The sequence below is a fragment of the Atractosteus spatula genome, chromosome 27 (assembly GCF_055471065.1).
Source record: "Atractosteus spatula isolate fAtrSpa1 chromosome 27, fAtrSpa1.hap1, whole genome shotgun sequence".
NCBI classification, from domain to species: Eukaryota; Metazoa; Chordata; class Actinopteri; order Semionotiformes; family Lepisosteidae; genus Atractosteus; species Atractosteus spatula.
The window spans coordinates 11,393,824-11,410,773 of NC_142732.1; the positions used below are offsets into that span (position 1 = coordinate 11,393,824).

The following is a 16,950-nucleotide window of genomic DNA, read 5'->3' on the forward strand; positions in this document are numbered from 1 at the left end:
TATTCAGAGCTGTGGGGGCTGTGACTAAGAGGAGGCGGGGTCCGATTGTGGTAATGCTGAAGACTTCCTTACTGCCAGATGGGTTAAAATTGGCTGGACCTGCCTGAAATAATCTGTTATTTTAATGCTTTTTGCATCAGGTCCTGCTGTGGAACATGGTGCTGAAACTATGGCACCTGTGTGCTGCCAGGTTCTGTCGGTAGCTCGTCTCTTACCCAGCACACTCCCCAGACAGCCGTTCACCTGTGAGCGATTTAAACACCAGGCAAAAGAATGTTCATGCAGTCTTTTATTTTAAAAGATCGACAAAGCTCTGGCACTTTGAGCACAGCCCAGTGTGTGAAGCTCTTTTGTCAAGTCTGGGACCAGTCTCTTTTGAGAGTTTCCTATTCTAACAGCATGTTATGCACCGAGACTCTTTTAAAGCAATGATCCCTGTCTGTCCTGAGAGATACAGCCCTGGAGGTTGTCTGGGCTGCACTACAGCAGGGAGAGCAGGGTCTTCAAGCTGGGCTGGATGTTGCAGCTCCTCAATTTAGACGTCAGGGAGCAGAAGTCTGCCTCCTCCAGCAGGCTCCTCTCTCCGTTCTCGGGGGCCTCTGTGTCCTCCGTTCTGGGGTGACAGTTTCAAACAGGGGAAACACAGATGTCAGCATCCAAGCGCCAGGGTGCTGTGTTTCTAGCCCAGCACAAGCCCAAAACTGATGACGCTTCAATGATCATGCGTTGAGAGCTGAGTCCTGGGACATGAATTTTACTCTAAATCCTCTCCTCTTTCAAAATGTTTTCTATGGAATACCTTGGGGAAAAGGTATGACATTGAATTCATGGTAAAAGCACACCAGCTTGAGGACTGGCTAAAGCATCATATAGGTATGGTACCATTATAAACTGACATTAGAGATCCTAGAGGTAGAATAGGTACTGAGGTAGACCTAATCCTGGGAGACACGATGCTGCAGGTTTTACAAAGAGGAGATCTGGACAGCATGTTCACTCCTCCTGCTGAGGCAACGGTCTGATCGTCCAGAGCTCAGCTGGAATATTAACTGGGAGAGACTACGGTCTCCAGGACCCATCTGCACACCCAGCGAAGTTCATGGGTGCGGACGCGTCGGATGTTCCAAGAGGATGAGTGCCAGGAACCTGCCTGACTTCCAAAGGCAAAGACCAATGAAGGAAATCAAGGCGACACGGACGGGCCAGTGGGCCGCAGGGAGGCGCAGGGGGCTGGCGAACGGACTCACACGAAGGAGGAGTAGAAGAGGCGCTCCGAGAGCGCGCACAGGGCGCAGAAGAGCGTGCTGTCGAAGAGCGTGGCGCTGTCAGCGACGACCAGCCCTGCCAGCCAGCGCACCTGCTGGGAGCTCAGCTCGTCCATGTAGACGTTCCTCAAAGCGCCTTCCATCTCCTGCATGAGCACAGAGGGGAAGTGAGCACATGGAGGGCTGGAGCACACAGGGGGCTCAAGCACAAAGAGGGCACCAGTACACAGAGGGCACGAGCACACAGGGGGCACAAGCACAAAGAGGGCACCGATACACAGAGGGCACGAGCACAGTGGGGCAGTGATCACATGAAGGGCTGGAGCACACAGGAGGCACAAGCACAAAGAGGGCACCAGTACACAGAGGGCACGAGCACACAGGGGGCACGAGCACAGAGAGGGCACCGATACAGAGGGCACGAGCACAGAGAGGGTACCGATACACAGAGGGCACGAGCACAGAGAGGGTGTGAGCACATGGAGCACACAGAGGGCTGGAGGACACAGAGTGTGTGAGCTCATTGAGGGAAGACCTGCTTCTAACAGACAGCACTCCTGACTCTCCCCCACTCCCCATCGCCATCACGCATTCTGCATCACTTGCAGTGGCGGGGCCGAGAGCAGTTACAGCCTCCACTGCCCTTCTGCAAGACACTGTGCCCAACTGGTTCAGTCCACCCAGTGGCAAAATCGAGTGCCAGCATGGCATCTTCTGGTTCTGGTTTAACGTCTTGTGGAAATGATGGCACCTCCTAAAGCACAGTGTTCCTGGTCACCGTGCTCACCACACTCTGAAAACCCAATCCCAGCACCAGTACCCTGAAAGACAGCACTCCATCCCTGTCCCGGTCAAACTTGTGGAACGACTTCCTGTAGTGGCTGCTTCTCCTGCTGCAGACAATGCAGAATCTTCGCAGGTAGTCCTGGGGACACAGGCCTGAGAGAGAGAGGGCAGGGGTCAGGGGTCAGGGGGCAAAGCAGATGCCATCTGAGGCACCTTCCTCTGCAGAGAGATTCTGCACACACCTCACAATACACACAGGTCTAGATTTACAGGATGACAATCAATATGTTAAGCTCTATTGCAAAACGTTATAATTAATTGAGTCAAATTAAGTGCACTTCTGCCAGTAAAGGCACTTTGCAATGGTTCAGCAATATTTTCCCCCATTGTGCACATTTTAATTCAGGGGAATGTTCAAGGCTTCAGTTTCTCTTACATGCACAGCATAGGCATGGGAAATCTATAATTAAGCACAATGAACATTGCTTAACTGCGTGAAAAGAGAATCTGTAGGACCGTGAGATGCACACAGAGGAGGTGAAGAGAACTGAGGAGCTGATGTCTTTGCTTCCAGAAGAGAGGAGGAGCTGCCAGCTGCAGCCTGGCACTCAGCCTGTCCCTCACCTCTCTGACAGCTCTGGGCAGAGTGATCACACACCTGAACACTGTTCTCAACACCAGGTTTCCTGACTGCTTGTTGACAGTCATTGAAAATTTGCTTCCTGGTAATAATAATAATGGGGATCCCCTCCACCACCCCCAGTGTGCAGCCCCACCTGGATGATGTGCCAGTATGCTCCCCACACACCAGCTCTCAGTGCGGAGGAGAGCATAGTGATGGAGCCAGTTCAGAGATGGTGATTATTAGGAGGCCATGATTGGTAAGGACCAATGGGAAATTTGACCACTTGGGTTACACCCCTACTCTTTTCAAGAGACACCCTAGGATTTGTAATGACTACAGACAGTCAGGACCTCGGTTTTACATCTCATCCGAAGGACAGCGCCTTTTTACAGTACAGTGTCCCCCTCACTATACTGGGGAACTAGGACCCACAAAGACCGCAGGGTGAGCACCCCCTGCTGGCTCCACTAACACCTCTTCCAGCAGCAACCTTAGCTGTCCCAGGAGGTCTCCCATGCAGGTACTGACCAGGTTCACACCTGCTGAGCTCCAGTGGAATGACAGCTGTGAGTTACAGGGTGATATAACTTCTGGCTATATATTCTCTTGAAAGGACACAAGCCCTAATGTTTTGTGGGTTTAGCTATTTGTAGGAAGTATAACTATCTAACAGTATTATTTATTTTAACTCTGATACCTATACTTGATTATCCTTTAAACCCTGGAGAGCGGTCTGATGGAAACAATCCTGTTCTTCGCTCTTTCCTGCAGTATCTTCCCTCCGCCTGCAGGTGGAGCCTCCTGAGCAGGTTCTCTTGCTTGGGGCCTGAGAGCCAGTCAGCAGAGCAGAGGGGCTGCTGGACCCTACTGACGCTTACTCATCAAAAAGGAGGCGTTTATTGGCTCTGACACTGAGGTCTTCTCCTCTTTTAAAACTATCAAATCTTCCCCACTGTCCCCCTTCCAAAAGGAGGGGCAGTGCAGTGGCTCTGTAGTTAAGGATCTGTATCTGTGTCTGCGTCTGCGGCTGGAAGGTTGCTGGTTCAAATCCCGTGACTGGCAGAGGAATCCTACTTCAATGGGCCCCTGAGCAAGGCGCTTAACCCCAGCTGCTCCAGGGGTGCTGTATAAATGGCTGACCCTGTTCTCTGACCCCAAGCTTCTCTCCCCATCTGCATGTCTCATGGAGAGCAAGCTGAGGTATGTGAAAAGACAAATTCCTGATACAAGAAATTGCATATGGCCAATAAAGTGATCTTAAAATCCTCCCTCTCTGTTTTGCACTGAACTAAAAATACTGCCGCTGCTGAATTTTGCACACAGCTGCTATCTAAATGCTGGTTAAATTTACAGCTACTACCGTAACGGGAGCCGGTCCAGGCTCCCGCGAAGCGTAGTACTGGACCCTGTGCAGACGGTATAATCTGGAAGTAGGAGGAAAAGGATGACGGGGGAGACGACGAGGATCAGGAGGGGTTGAGAGACAGGGGGCGTGACGACGGTGAACTGGTGCTCGGGGGGCGTGGCCAGGGCGAACAAGTCCAAGGAGTCCAGGGGGGAATTTCGGGGTGCAGTCCAAGGTCCAAATCCGAGTGATCCATCCGAGATGAGACAAGACATGGTTAAAAAAACGGAACGGGATCCAGTGCAGGGAGAGGGAAATAAAAACAGGATGACGAGGCCAGGGGTTCCCAGCCCCGGACCCAGACGGTCAGGATGCCGTGGTGAAGCCGATGCCGTCAGGTCTCTCCTGGACCCGCTGGTAGGCGGGCTTCCGGGCATCCATCTCCCAGTGCTGAGCCCGGAATAGCAGGAGCGCCAGGCTTAAATAAGAAGGGGCAGGATAGGGGGCAGGTCAAAGTAATCAGGTAAAATATGAAAGAGCCGGAGCGCCCGTAAGAGGAGGGATTATGAGCATGACACAGCTACCCTGTTCCTGTATCTAAGAACTGTGATGTCATTTGTTGATGTCATTTTCTAAATCAATGTTATGTCATCCTTTATGTCGCCTGTTATGTGAGGAAAACATGCAAGTTAGCATTTCACTGTCCCCGGGTACACATGACAATAAATGTGAACCACAGATATTTCTCCGAGACTTCCACTCAGCACTAGGGTGTTGCTGGGCTTCACAGAGCCCAGCTTATCTAAGCTCTGAATGACCTACTGTCCAGCTCGTTGATGTCCATGGGCAGCTCGAAGCGGCAGATCTTCCTGGACAGGCCCATGCGCACGGCTGCTGGCTGACCCCTCGCCCTCTGGAACGACAGAGCAGCACCAGGTCAAGGGTCAATGGTCAAGGGTCAAGGTCAAGGCCCTCTGCACAGACCACTTTATTCTGCCAGGAAACCGGCAGCTAATACATCATGAGAGAACAAAAGACAGGGTGGTCTCCCCGTCTCTCCCCCTCTCTTCTCTTTTCCTTTCAGCCTGGAATACACCTTTACCTGTTCCCTTGTAGCCAATGCATGCTGACGCAGCTCCCCAGCTGAACTTGTTATTTATACCTCCTTGTAAGTGGGGAAAAACTGAAAATTGGAATAGTCCAATATCTGTTACGTTTGCAGATCTATGATGACCAGCTTGGTGAGATGGCCAGAGCCTCAGTCTCGAGGGAGCACGTGTCCCCGGGGCCCCGGGGACACTCCTTCGGCAGGCCTGGGAGCCCCAGCACAGGCAGCAGCTGCTGGAGGAGCAGGCTTCTCCCGGCTGGCGCTGGCGCACCCCGAGCCACGCACAGCACACAGCTGGCACGTGGGTGGAACAGGGCTCATTCTGCACCCTGAGTCAGTGCCTGTGCTGACTGAGCCCTGTTCGGGTGGTGTGAACTCCCCAGCCGTCAGTGCAGTTCCCTAGTTCCTAGCAAACTGAGGCACAAAGTTGCTTCTGAATAAAACCCACAAGATAAGATCTGAGTCCCCTGCCCCACTCTGCCCCGCCCCACTCTGTCCTGCCCCGCCCTGCCCCACCCTGCCCCACCCCACTGCCCTGCCCCACTCTGCCCCACCCCACTGTCCTGCCCCACTCTGTCCTGCCCCCCCCCGACTCTGCTCTGCCCCGCCCTGGTGCGTGACTCACTGCAGCCGTGTGCTCGTACACCTGAGCCCTGATGCTCTCCAGTCCGTCCTCAGCTGGGGCCCTCCGGTGCCGAGCCTTCAGCTCCTCCAGCGCCACCTGCAGGACAGCCGGGTTACCTTGAGTGCCTGACTCCTCTGACGCAGCCCAGGAGGACAGGCTGGCGGGCTGACCTGAGGGTCGTACACCAGCGGGCTGACGGGCTGGGCTTCCCTCTGGTTCGCTCCCTCCTGTTCTCTCTTCTCCCTGGGCCGTCTCTTCCTCCTGCCTGCCTTCCCCGTGGCGGAGCTCTGGCCGCGGGCGGGCCGGTGGCTGGCGGGCAGGTCAGAAGGGCAGAGCTGTGAGAGGAGCTCAGCGAGCTGCGTCCTGCCGCGACCCGCCCCCGTCCCCGCGTTTTGGGCATTAAAGGGGAAACACCGGTTATAAAAAGACAGACATTGGGGCCTTTCATTGGAATCGCAAGTCAGTGCGGATCAGTGCGGGTGAATGACAGGCGCGAGCTCTCAGATCCGAGCTCCTCCAGCCGGGCTGCTGCGGGGGGCGGGGCTTACCTTCGTGCGCTCAGCCGATTGGTTAATCTCCTCGCCATGCTGGGGGTCCCGCCTCGCGCCCTCTGTTGCTGCCTGCGGAGTCCATAAACGGAGAGCCTCACTAAAACTACCGAAACACAGCCTAATACAGTAGGACCTACTCAAACACCTACAGGATACTTATAGAGTACGTTGCCATTTTCAGACAATGTCTTTGTGGAGCAGCGCCATTAGACACGGGGCTGCCCCCAGCGGCAGTGCGGAGTTGAAATCAGGGCATGTTGAAGCACTAAGAGCTTCATTAGAATATATCGCTGTCCTGAGAATAGCGCAGAGAAGAATTTCCGGGTATATTCCAGTATATTTTAAGAATGGGCACGTTCGTGTCCTTCTCCGTCACGCCGGCGCCCTCGGTATTTACATACAGCCTGCTATTAACTGGATTAGGGCGAGTCTGCCTCTCTCGGGTTACATGTTCAGTGGGAACATCTTTCAGACGGTGTGCGATCACACACACCCGACCTGCCATCCGCGAGACCCGTCCGCGCGCGGAGAAACACGCGTCGCGTCCCGAGGGCAGTCTGGAGGCGCGCGGCCCGGACTCATTCCCAGACTCCCGTGATATCCTCCCAGCGCGGAGAACACGCGATCATGTTTATCATTTCAACTTAGTGAATGAGTTTTCTGCGTTTTCCCTGCCCCGAATGTTTCAAATAACAGTAAGCCGCTCACTGGGTAAAGAATGGCACCAGAAATCGCTCAACACGACGAAGAAACAGCCGGCTGATGTTGGACTGTGGACTCCGTGGTAGGAGTTCCACTCGCTCACCTTACCCGTCACTGGCCCTTTCTCCGGCTAGCTCGCTCCCAGCCCGAGTCAATAGTTACCGGCTTGTTTGTGTCCCCTGGTTGCCTGACAGTCCTCTAACCCCGAGCGCTGCTCTGAGGACAGACGCCAGCGTTTCCAGCACCACTCCCTCCACGCCACAGCGAAGAAGAAGAAGAAGAAGAAGAATAGCAAAGGTTCATTCACACGCCCGAAGAAGGTTCCACAGCCGAAACGTTCTGTTTCTTTTCTTCTCTTTCCAGCCTGGAATAAACATTTCCTTGTTCCTTTGCAGCCTACGCGTGCTGACGCAGCTCTCTACTTGAACAACAACAACAATAATAATAATAATAGCGCCGTCTCTATCCATGTAAGGAGCCATGGTAACGGGTGTTGTGTCAGGCAGAGAAGATTCAGTCTTCAGCAGCTCCGCCGTGAATAAACTCGAGCCCGGGGTCGCTAGGCGCTCTCGGTAAATCTAATTTGATTAAAAGTGTTACACCCTGAAGTGCAGGACGACAGAGAACTAAAATAAACTATCCGTGCTTCCCCATCGGGAGTTCGGACCCGTGTCGCCCCGGCTGGCCTGACCTGCGGACCGACAAGGGGCGCCGGTCTTCTGCTTCGTGGCAGGGCGGCGTCCGGCTCCGTTTCCCTCGTACAGAGGTAGAGGCCATTCTACGTGAAGCCCACCTCCTGGGTACAGACACAGGGCACCGTGCGCATCTGCAGGATCCCTAGAGGACCGTGTAACAGCTAAAGCATTACTCGCCCGGATGTCTGGGTAGGTGCTACATGGCTTCTCTAAGCGGCAGTTGAGCCTCTACACTAATATACTATATAAGGCAGCAGAGTGTGTATTAACACTGCGCTTGCTTCGACTGGAGAGGTCCTCTGGGGTTCTTGTTAGATGAACTGACCGTTAATAACATGGTGATCATTTAAACGCGGCGCTTTTGCTACAGGTCGCCGGCAGTAGGGAATACAGTTACATCAACCACCAGGGGTCGGCAGACTCCATTGCAGGGAGCCCTGAATCTGAGCAGGTCGGGGTTTCCGTGTTTTTGTCGCGGCTGCCTTGTCGGGGGGTGAGGAAGACTCTACACGAGAGTCTACACGCCCTGCTCCGCGCGAGTGGACGGCCACGTGCGAGACTTGGGACGCTTTTTTGTTTTATAAACGACATCTAGTTGAAGGTCGGCCAAGGGTCCTTGTCGCTGCTGTAAACTCTAGAGCTGAAGGAGTTCGTGACCCACTTGTTACCGGACAGGACGGAGACGTGCCGGGGGCTGCTGTGGTGCCTCACACGGCACGGCAGGAAGCGAAACACTGAAGCATTAACTTAGAATTAGGAACACGGTTAGGAAACCAGTTACTGCTCGGATAGGAGACTGAAGCCTGATTCATAACAATAACAATCATCATTGTTTTATATAGCGCCTTTAAAGCTGAAAGCGCTTATTCGTAGGTTTCTCGTTCATAAGGCGGAACTTAGCTTTAACGAGGAAAACACGTTTTCGCCCCATATTTACTCGTATTAAATTGGAATGAGATTAGTTTTATTTTGATTTGATAAATCACGGAGCACGGCAGCATTTTTAATAGATCAGCAGCCTGTTTGGCAGCCTCCCGCTGGCCTTCTCACACAAACAGGTCCCAGAACACGTCACGCGTGGAGCCTTTGCTAGGCTGATTAGCCTGCGTGGGGACCTCTAGTTTGTCCACGCGTGCCATGAGCTGTGAGGCCCGGTTCTGATTGGGATTGACAGATATGGCCATCTGTAGTTCTTCGATTGTTTTTTTTTCTTAAATTTATTTTAAATCCACATCAGCGTGTTTCCGAAGTCCAGTAAAGTTGCTCAGAGACTGTCCGGACCATTTCCTCCGGACAGTCCAGCGCCGCTGTACCGGCGGCGACATCAGAACCTCGCGAGGAGACGCGCTGGCGAGCTGACCCAGTTCGGGTCGGTTCATTTCCGGCGTGTTTTCAATTCCGTCAGAGTGCCTTCATTTTTTTTCTGTTTTGTTCTTGTAAAACCAATTCCAGAGCTCTGCCATTAGCATCTGAACCTGTCATTAAGGTATGTGGTATTTAAGGAATTTCTAAACTGTGAAATTGCAATAAAACAGCTCAATGAATGTATGTAAATGTTGTTTCTCTCACTACGTTACAATACATTTATTCGTCTATTATATACTCTTGTTGTGATTTCACATGCAGTTCATGGGACGTTATGTGACTTATGTTTTGCGTGTGTGTTTTGTACTTGTACTTGATGGGAGAAGCCCAAGACAAATGTCCACAGTGGGTCTCAAGCACAGAGGATCACTGACAGAGTCGCTAACCTGGTGTCTGTGTCTCTTGCCGCCTCCTTTCTGTCCATGCGAATTGACGGTTCTCTTTCTGTCAGAACAGCAAGAAACTGCAATTAATCAAGCTTTTGCCACAGTGGGAAATCCGTTTGCGTCCCTCCCTGTCCAGCCCGGGCCCGTACCCTCAGCACACTGGTAACACAGTAACACAGGAAGCCTAAATAGCACCTTGACAGTGGGCTGTAAATGTCAGAGGATGTTTTCCCAGACACCGCTAGAGGAAATACCGCAGTCCTGCTTTGCTTGTTGTTTCTTACTCCGTAGGAAATTAATGTAAAGTTAGCTGCAAAGAAGTGAGAAGACAAAAACTTGTTTTTTTTTCAGGCCAGGTTTGTGCTGGAAGCCTTGGGCTGTGCTTCCTGTTGATGCCCAGCAAGACTGCCCCTCTCCTGCACGGTCAGAGTTCAAAGGATGTGCATCCAGTTCCTTCCCCTCCTGCTGGGAGCTATCCCGCCCTGCAGCTCGGTGCAGACACACGCAGAGCAGAGCCCTCTGCCAATCGCCATGAGGCCTGACTCTGTGTGATGATGAGCACTCGCGTGCCCATGTGCCCGTGTGCCTGTGTGGCCTAAGTGGGGATCCAGCACACCTGGCTCACTCAGCCTCCTCAGCTCCGTGTCTCCTGCCTGGCTCACTCAGCCTCCGCAGCTCCGTGTCGACTGGGTTCACTCAGCCTCCTTAGCTCCGTGTCAGCTGGGCTCACTCAGCTCAGTCCCCTTAGCTCCGTGACTCCCGCCTGGCTCACTCAGCCTCCTCACCTCCGTGTCACCTGGGCTCACTCAGCCTCCTCAGCTCCATGTCGACTGGGTTCACTCAGCCTCCTCAGCTGCGTGTCAGCTGGGCTCACTCAGTCCCTTCAGCTCCGTGTCAGCTGGGGTCACTCAGCCTCCTCAGTTCTGTGTCCGCTGGGCTCACTCAGCCCCCTCAGCTCTGTGTCATCTGGGCTGAGGAGTCATGCTTGCTTCTCGGACAGCGATCCCCATGGTGTCGAGAGCAGAGCCAGCTTGTCTGCCTGAAAACAGGTGCTGAAGATGCCCTGGTCAGCTCCTGCGTGGGACTCCAGTCCTGCCCCGTCGTGACCCCGTGCTGGACACCCCCCCGGCCCGCCTGACTTGTGCATGACCAGATACCACCCCGGCGTCCTTTACTGCCCCTGTCAGGGTCCGCAGTCTAATTGCTCGCTTCATCCTTCACACACGATGGCCTGGCGTCTCTCTAGACCACAGCACTCCCACAGAGAGGAAGGAGGAGAGCTCAATGCTTCACTATAACACAGACAGCCAACCAAAAAAGGAATTAAACCCTTTCGAGAAAGACCACTTCCACCACTTCAGGTCACACACAGCCACCAAGGAAGAGGAAACTCGCCAGAGACTGTGTTTGATTTCTGGAGTAGTATTCCCAGCATTATTTTGTGTGCGGATTTCCTTTTCTCTGCACATGTCCCACTCTTGTATGCATTCATATAAATTACTGACATCACTGCAGGGAGTGTACATCTTCCTTGTCTTTTAAGCCTTTCCTTACTAATTGTGTCACGATTGTAAGTCCCTCCTCTTAAGGACACTCTGGCTCTTTCCCTTTTTGCCTGATTTTCCTGCACCTGACTCCTATCCAGCCACTCCCTATAAAAGCCAGACGCTCCCACCATTCCAAGATCAGCTTTGGAAGATGGAAGCCCGCCTACCAGCTTGTCCAGCAGTTGCCTGACGGCATAGGCTTCACAACGGTGAAGGCTTGGGGCACCTGACCCTGTTCCCCCTTTTTCTTCCCCCAACCCTTCACCTGGTCCCGCTCCGGCTTTTAACTTCTGTCATGTCCGTCTTGGTTTGGATTACCCGGCTCTAGACTCTTGCATTCTCTGGATTTCCCATCGGACCCCCTTTGGACTTGTTTGCCTTGGACCACGCCCCCCCCCCGAGCACCAGCGCACCGTCGACACGCCCCCCTGTTCTTCTTCCAGCCCAGATCCTAGTCTTTTTTCCCCATGTTTGTCTCACTCCCCTCCAGATTCTGCCGTCTGCATAGGGTCCTGAAAAACGCTTCGTGACAAATTGCCCACACCCCAAACTTTGGCCACCCTAGTAGACCCAGTGGAGGAGCCCCCAAGGAGACAAGAAGCTTGACACAAATTTCAGGGTACCAAGAGAGACTCACAAGAAGAGAAGCATTGATTCACCACAGGGATTTCAGAGAAGCCGACTTGTTGGAAGACCAGGGTACAGGGCCCACTGCGTCCAGCTTCAGCGATGCCGAGCCCTGTCCACCCAGTGTCCAGTTTTTTGGGGGTTTGAGAGGCCTCCGGCATGGGGGCACCCTGGTCCCGGTCCGTCTCCTTGTCTTCGCCCTGGTGCAAAGGTTGTCCGATTTCAAGCCAGTCGACAGGCAGGGGGCAGGCCCAGGCTTCGCCGCGGCACTCGGCCGCTCTCTCCCGGCTGTTCAGCGCTCAGTTGATGTTTAAAAAGAGAAAGAAAAGAAAACAAAACAGCCTCCTTCTTGTTTTCCAAGGGAAACGTTCGCCCTCTTTATTTATGTTTGGAGCCCGGAGCAGGATACAGCAGCTTTCAGAAAGTCTTTAAGGAAGCCCTGACGTGACCCCCACAGCTTCAACGCTCTGCAGGAGAACATCAATTACAGCGCGTTTGGAACAGGACTTGACACCCTGGATGTGCTCTCCCGCCTCGTTGTGGAAGTGCGCACTTCATCCTCCACCCCATCCAGGTACCACAGCTCTTTCCCTCCTCTCTCTCAAGAAACAAAGACTCCCCTTCAGTTCCTCCCAGTGCACAGCAGAGCCAGACCGGCTTCTGGAGTCTCCTCTCTCCTTCTCCAGCATTAGAGCTTTTCTGGTGTCGGATACGTCTGAACGCCCAGTCTTTCCAGCTGGCTGGGAAAGATGGAGCTGAAAATCCAACTTATTCCGACTGGGGAGATTATTCTGCCTCCTGGGAAGAATGGGGAATGTTTCTGCAGTAACTGCATCAAGGTGAGAAGGATTCTTTGCTTTCTTTGATTCGGTCTGATGTTTTGATGTTGAAATATGCAAAGAACGACATGGTTGGAACACAGAGAGATGTCATGCTGAAAGATGAAACAGAAATTAAATGGCATTTTCTTTATTGCAAACCCAAGGGCAGGGTTAGCAGAGGAGAGAATAATGAATTGGATATTGTTCTGGAGATCTGTGATGATCCAACACTAGTCAAGTTTCCTTTGGTTTGTGACTGAAAGACCGTAATGTACATTGTGTATTGCTGGATGATGTGTCTTGTTGTGTTCTGTCTTTGTTTCTGTGTTTTCTCCCCTGCTGGGTTTGCATTTTAAATGAATCAAAATAAAAGAATTGTTAAAAAACTAGTGAAGTACAGTCCAGCCAGCTGTTTAGCAACATTGTGCACAGTCCAGATAAAATCTCAATGCATTGGCTACGTCCCTGGTCATGTGAGCTTGGTCCCAGTGCCCTAGCGAGACAGAGACACGATACTGAGCCGAACACCTCCCAGAGCACTGCAGGCACGCATGGGGAAGAGTGAAGAAACACAGGAGATCTGCAGAAATACTTCAAAGGTCAAGGGCCAGTGGGACAAAGTCTAGCACAGTGCTTCCCACACTTTCCAGCTCACAGCACACGTTTAACACCCTAAGTGTTTTACAGCACACCACATGATTCTAAAATACATAGAAATAAATACAAAGAAATGCACTTTTATCTGAAACACAGACTACAATTTTGATGAATAATATCACCGCCACTCTTTATACTAGAATTTCAGTGGGAAATGTGAGCTTGTTTCAGTGCAGACAAACCTTGAAGATTGGGTTCAGAGCTGGAAGGAGCTGCTGTACATGACGATCCTGACCCACACTTTTTAAACACGACTGACCTGACTCCACGACACAGCTGAGACCTTTCTGCCAGAGACACAGGACACCGGACACACTACTCTAGAAGCCAAAAAGCAGAGAGGAGCAGAAAAGCAGAAAGCAGAAGTGATCTGCGCAGACACACTGATGATCTGATTAAGCATTTCCATCCTGATGCCGAAGCAGTAGAAACTTCTCTTTTTGTTTTGGTGCCAATTTTTATTTTTTGCCACTAGCACACACATATAGACAGACGTTAGTTGATTTCTTGTCTATATATGCAAATAGAGTCCTGTGGGTTTCAGCACGAGCTCGTCCCTGGGACTAACCTGGGTCTGTGCAGGAAGCCCCCAGTCTGGGTGTGGCTGGAAAGACTGTAGAGGGCGCCTCTGCCAGGATCTGGCTCTCAGGAAGCTGCCGTTTCTGGGCAGCCTTCCTGTGGCTCTGGGGCGGCGCTGGCCAGTGAGAGTGGGCTTCCTGTTCAATACCCCTCTGCTGTGACCCAGTGACAGGAGCCAGTGGTGTGTGTGGGGGGGAGGATGGAATCTTTTGTATTCAATTCACTTAAGTTTATTTTATATAAGATCAGATCACTTTATTGGCCATATACGATTTCTCGCATCAGGAATGTGTCTTTTCCCAGACCCCAACTTGCTCTCCATGAGACACACATACAGGGAGAGAAGCTTGGGGTCAGAGCGCAGGGTCAGCCATTTATACGGCGCCCCTGGAGCTGTTGGGGTTAAGGGCTCAGGGGCCTAACGGAGTAGGATTCTTCTGCCGGCTGCGGGATTTGAACCGGCAACCTTCCAGCCACAGGCGCAGATCCTGAGCCATAGTGCCACTGCTCTGCCCATATACTGCCATATAGCGCCTTTCCCAACAAGGTTGCCCCAAGGCGCTTAACAAAGCTGTGTGACAATACATGACGTTACAATACAGAGAGAGAAAAAGCCAGAAGACAACAGAGGAGAGGAACCAAAAACTCCTCAGTAAGGAGAAAAAAAACCTCTAGGGGTCCAAGGTCAACTGGCTGCCCAACCCCTCTGGGCATGCTAACATTATACAATTCAAAAAAAGAATAAATGTATAAGGGTATTACTTTTTTTTGTATGAAAAATATATCAAGAAAAACATCCTGAATGTCTTAGAAATTTTATATGTGGTTGGGGAAAGCTGGTGTTGAATTTCTCTCTGAACGTTCCTCTGTCGGGATGCTCCCAGGAGAATTAGCAGAGGCCTAGAACAGGGGTCCCCCCTCTGGACCACTGGGGTGCAGAATCCAGCTGGTGCTGTGTGTCTCTCTGACTGAACGGGGAGACACTGGCCCAGCCCTCCTCACAGGAGAAGAACTGTTTCTACACATTAAGGACACAGAACACCTGCTGGACTCTGGACCCTGAGGCCCGGAGACCTCATGGCCGTCCACCTGGCGGGCTGGTTCAATTGTCCCGTAGACTGGGGGACGAGCCGCAGGGCAGCGCAGTGGTTAGCAGCGCTGGGGCCCTGGGTTCAGTTCCTGGGGTGCTGTCTGTGTGGAGTTTGTATGTTCTCTTTGTGTTTGTGTGGGTGTCCTCCCCCAGTCCAAAGAAATGTTGGTAGGTTCTTTGTCTTCGGGGAGTAATTGGTCCTAATGTGTCTGACTGCCCTGTGATGGACTGGCGTCCCTCCCGGGGTGTACCCCACCTTGCGCCTGTGTGCTCTGGCTCCCATGTGACCCTAAATTGGATGAAGCGTTTAGAAAACGGATGGACTGTGGGATATGATCACAAACCCGATGGAGTATTTTAAAATTCACTTAATAGTCTGCTGTCAACTACTTTGAAGTGATAAAAAACAAAGCTTCTACATATCTCGTGGAGTGCGGGTCGGGTTTTGTCTAAACGTCCAAAAAAATTTCTGAACTTTGTTTGCCTTTAAGGAGCGTTTGTGTCGACAGACAGCCACACCCTTCCGACGGCCCCTGCCTGGCCGGCACCTTTAAGACTCCGGCGTTGCCTTCTGTGGAGCCGCGGGCGGCAGAGGGACTCGGGTCCTTCCAAGAGCGCGAGTTTCTCCCACGCTGAGAAGAACGATCAAATGCGAAGTGTGTGCGCGATTTTAGATTTTGTGCAGCCCCTTTCCTTGGAGTGATTCGGCGCCCTGCCGTTTCAGATTTCAAACTGAACAGGCAGTCCTTAAACCGATGCTTAGGCTTGATTTAGGCGCATTCAGATTCGCTTTTAGAAAATGCGAGCATGGAAACACGCTGTAATCGCGAATAGAAACTCCGGATTGGCTAGGAGTCCCATAACAGGTGTGTTCACATTCGAACAGCGGAAAAAGGCGCCCGAAGCCCCTGCGATACTTTGTGCCATATCTTAAGGCGCCTCCCTTTCCAATAGCTTTCATGACGCCATAAAAGAACTCCGATGACATCACCGAATGCCGCCCTTTGATTGGCTTGCGCGACTTCCTGATAGTAAGGTCATTCTGTTTGAAGCAGGGAGCTGGGGGCGCAGACTCCGGCACCCAGCGTGAACTGACCGAGCGCGTGTGGCGTGGTGTGGGAGATTTTGTTTTTCTAGATGCTCGCGGCACTATCACGTCCGTGACTGCGACCAATCCGCAGAACAGCAGCGTGCTGTAGGCAGGCGGACTTCGCCTGGCGAGCAGAGTGGATTAAGACCGAGCTGACCCGCGGCGGCAGAAGTTGTTACCGGCACGCAGCGGCAGGAGAGAGGACACCTAAAAGGATTACATCTGGGTATTTGTTACTTAGAGGAGAGGGGCGACTGACTGCAGCTTTACCGGTGGAGTAAAAATACTTTTTGAAGCCCGCCAAAGCCACTCGGTTTTCCTCGGTGACACGCAGGTAAGTCACGAGTGGGTGGGTGCCTGTTGTGACTCTTTCAATTCTTGTGTCGTCTGACTGGTCGCGCAGTTAACAGGCTGTGGAATCAAAATAGTTCAGTCCGCGGAGGCTGCAGTTTGGTGAACCAGTATAAAGTTCTCTTCTCAGTCGACGTGTCCCCTTAAAGAATGGCGTGTTTTAACAATTAACGACTTCAAATGCGATCCTCATTGGACGTGTTTCGCAGGTGGATGGCGGTAGCTATTTATAGATGTGCAGCCGGAGCTCTCTCTCTCTATGCAGTGTGTAGACAGGGAGGAATACCGCACGGTGTCGGTGCAATAGGACTGCTGCAATATTCACCGCAGTCCGTTTGCCCCCCCACAGCACGGTGCTTATACGGGTATTAATGGGTTTCTTAATATGTGGCGCCGACTGTGGGGTGTCCTGGAGTAATAAACGACTTCTACAGACGCTGAAGCGGAGCCAGACTGATCTGGCGGGGGCTGCGCGTTTAGCTTCGGGGTTTTAAGAGCAACAGGAATCGCGCAGCTCCGCACACACCGCAGTACCGCACTCGGGAGGGAGCGCCGGTCCGAGCCTCTCTGGCGCGGTTCGGGTCCGGGTGTCCGCTCGCACTCGGGCTCCCGAGCCCTGTGAAGCGCTGTCAAAAACGGATGTGGAAGCATGGCTTCATCTGGGTTCAGCCTTTATATCATGTTGTAATATAACCGATAGGTGCAAACGACACTTTCACTACACGCGTAACAACC

General features: G+C 52.4%; 2 protein-coding genes across 9 annotated transcripts in view; one reads left to right on the forward strand and one right to left on the reverse strand.

Annotated features, from left to right (window-relative positions):
- Positions 1–273: 273 nt before the first annotated feature.
- On the reverse strand, positions 274–7,379 carry LOC148814437 (uncharacterized). 6 transcript variants are annotated; one of them, XM_088907299.1, is made up of 8 exons: positions 7,170–7,379; positions 6,303–6,374; positions 5,925–6,063; positions 5,755–5,850; positions 4,844–4,934; positions 2,086–2,204; positions 1,248–1,411; positions 274–613 (listed from the first exon to the last, which is right to left on the reverse strand). In XM_088907299.1, exons 2-8 carry the CDS (start codon positions 6,338–6,340, stop codon positions 481–483), a joined length of 780 nt encoding a protein of 259 aa, XP_088763425.1. In that variant the 5' UTR covers positions 6,341–6,374; positions 7,170–7,379; the 3' UTR covers positions 274–480. The 6 variants fall into 6 exon arrangements, with proteins under 6 accessions (XP_088763425.1, XP_088763426.1, XP_088763421.1 ...); XM_088907295.1 differs by lacking the exon at positions 274–613 and adding an exon at positions 4,037–4,499 and having other exon boundaries at positions 1,287–1,411; XM_088907296.1 differs by lacking the exon at positions 274–613 and adding an exon at positions 4,037–4,499 and having other exon boundaries at positions 1,287–1,411; positions 7,116–7,379.
- Positions 7,380–12,294: 4,915 nt separating this feature from the next.
- LOC148814438 (unconventional myosin-Ic-like) overlaps positions 12,295–16,950 on the forward strand; it is a 68,728-nt gene continuing 64,072 nt past the window's right edge. The window contains exon 1 of one of the 3 annotated variants that reach the window (XM_088906705.1): positions 12,295–12,466. In XM_088906705.1, the coding sequence (XP_088762831.1) occupies positions 12,377–12,466 (90 nt within the window). In that variant the 5' untranslated portion in view covers positions 12,295–12,376. Of the gene's footprint in view, positions 12,467–15,796; positions 16,199–16,950 lie in introns of those variants that run through there. The other 2 variants (XM_088906710.1, XM_088906707.1) reach the window with 2 other exon arrangements.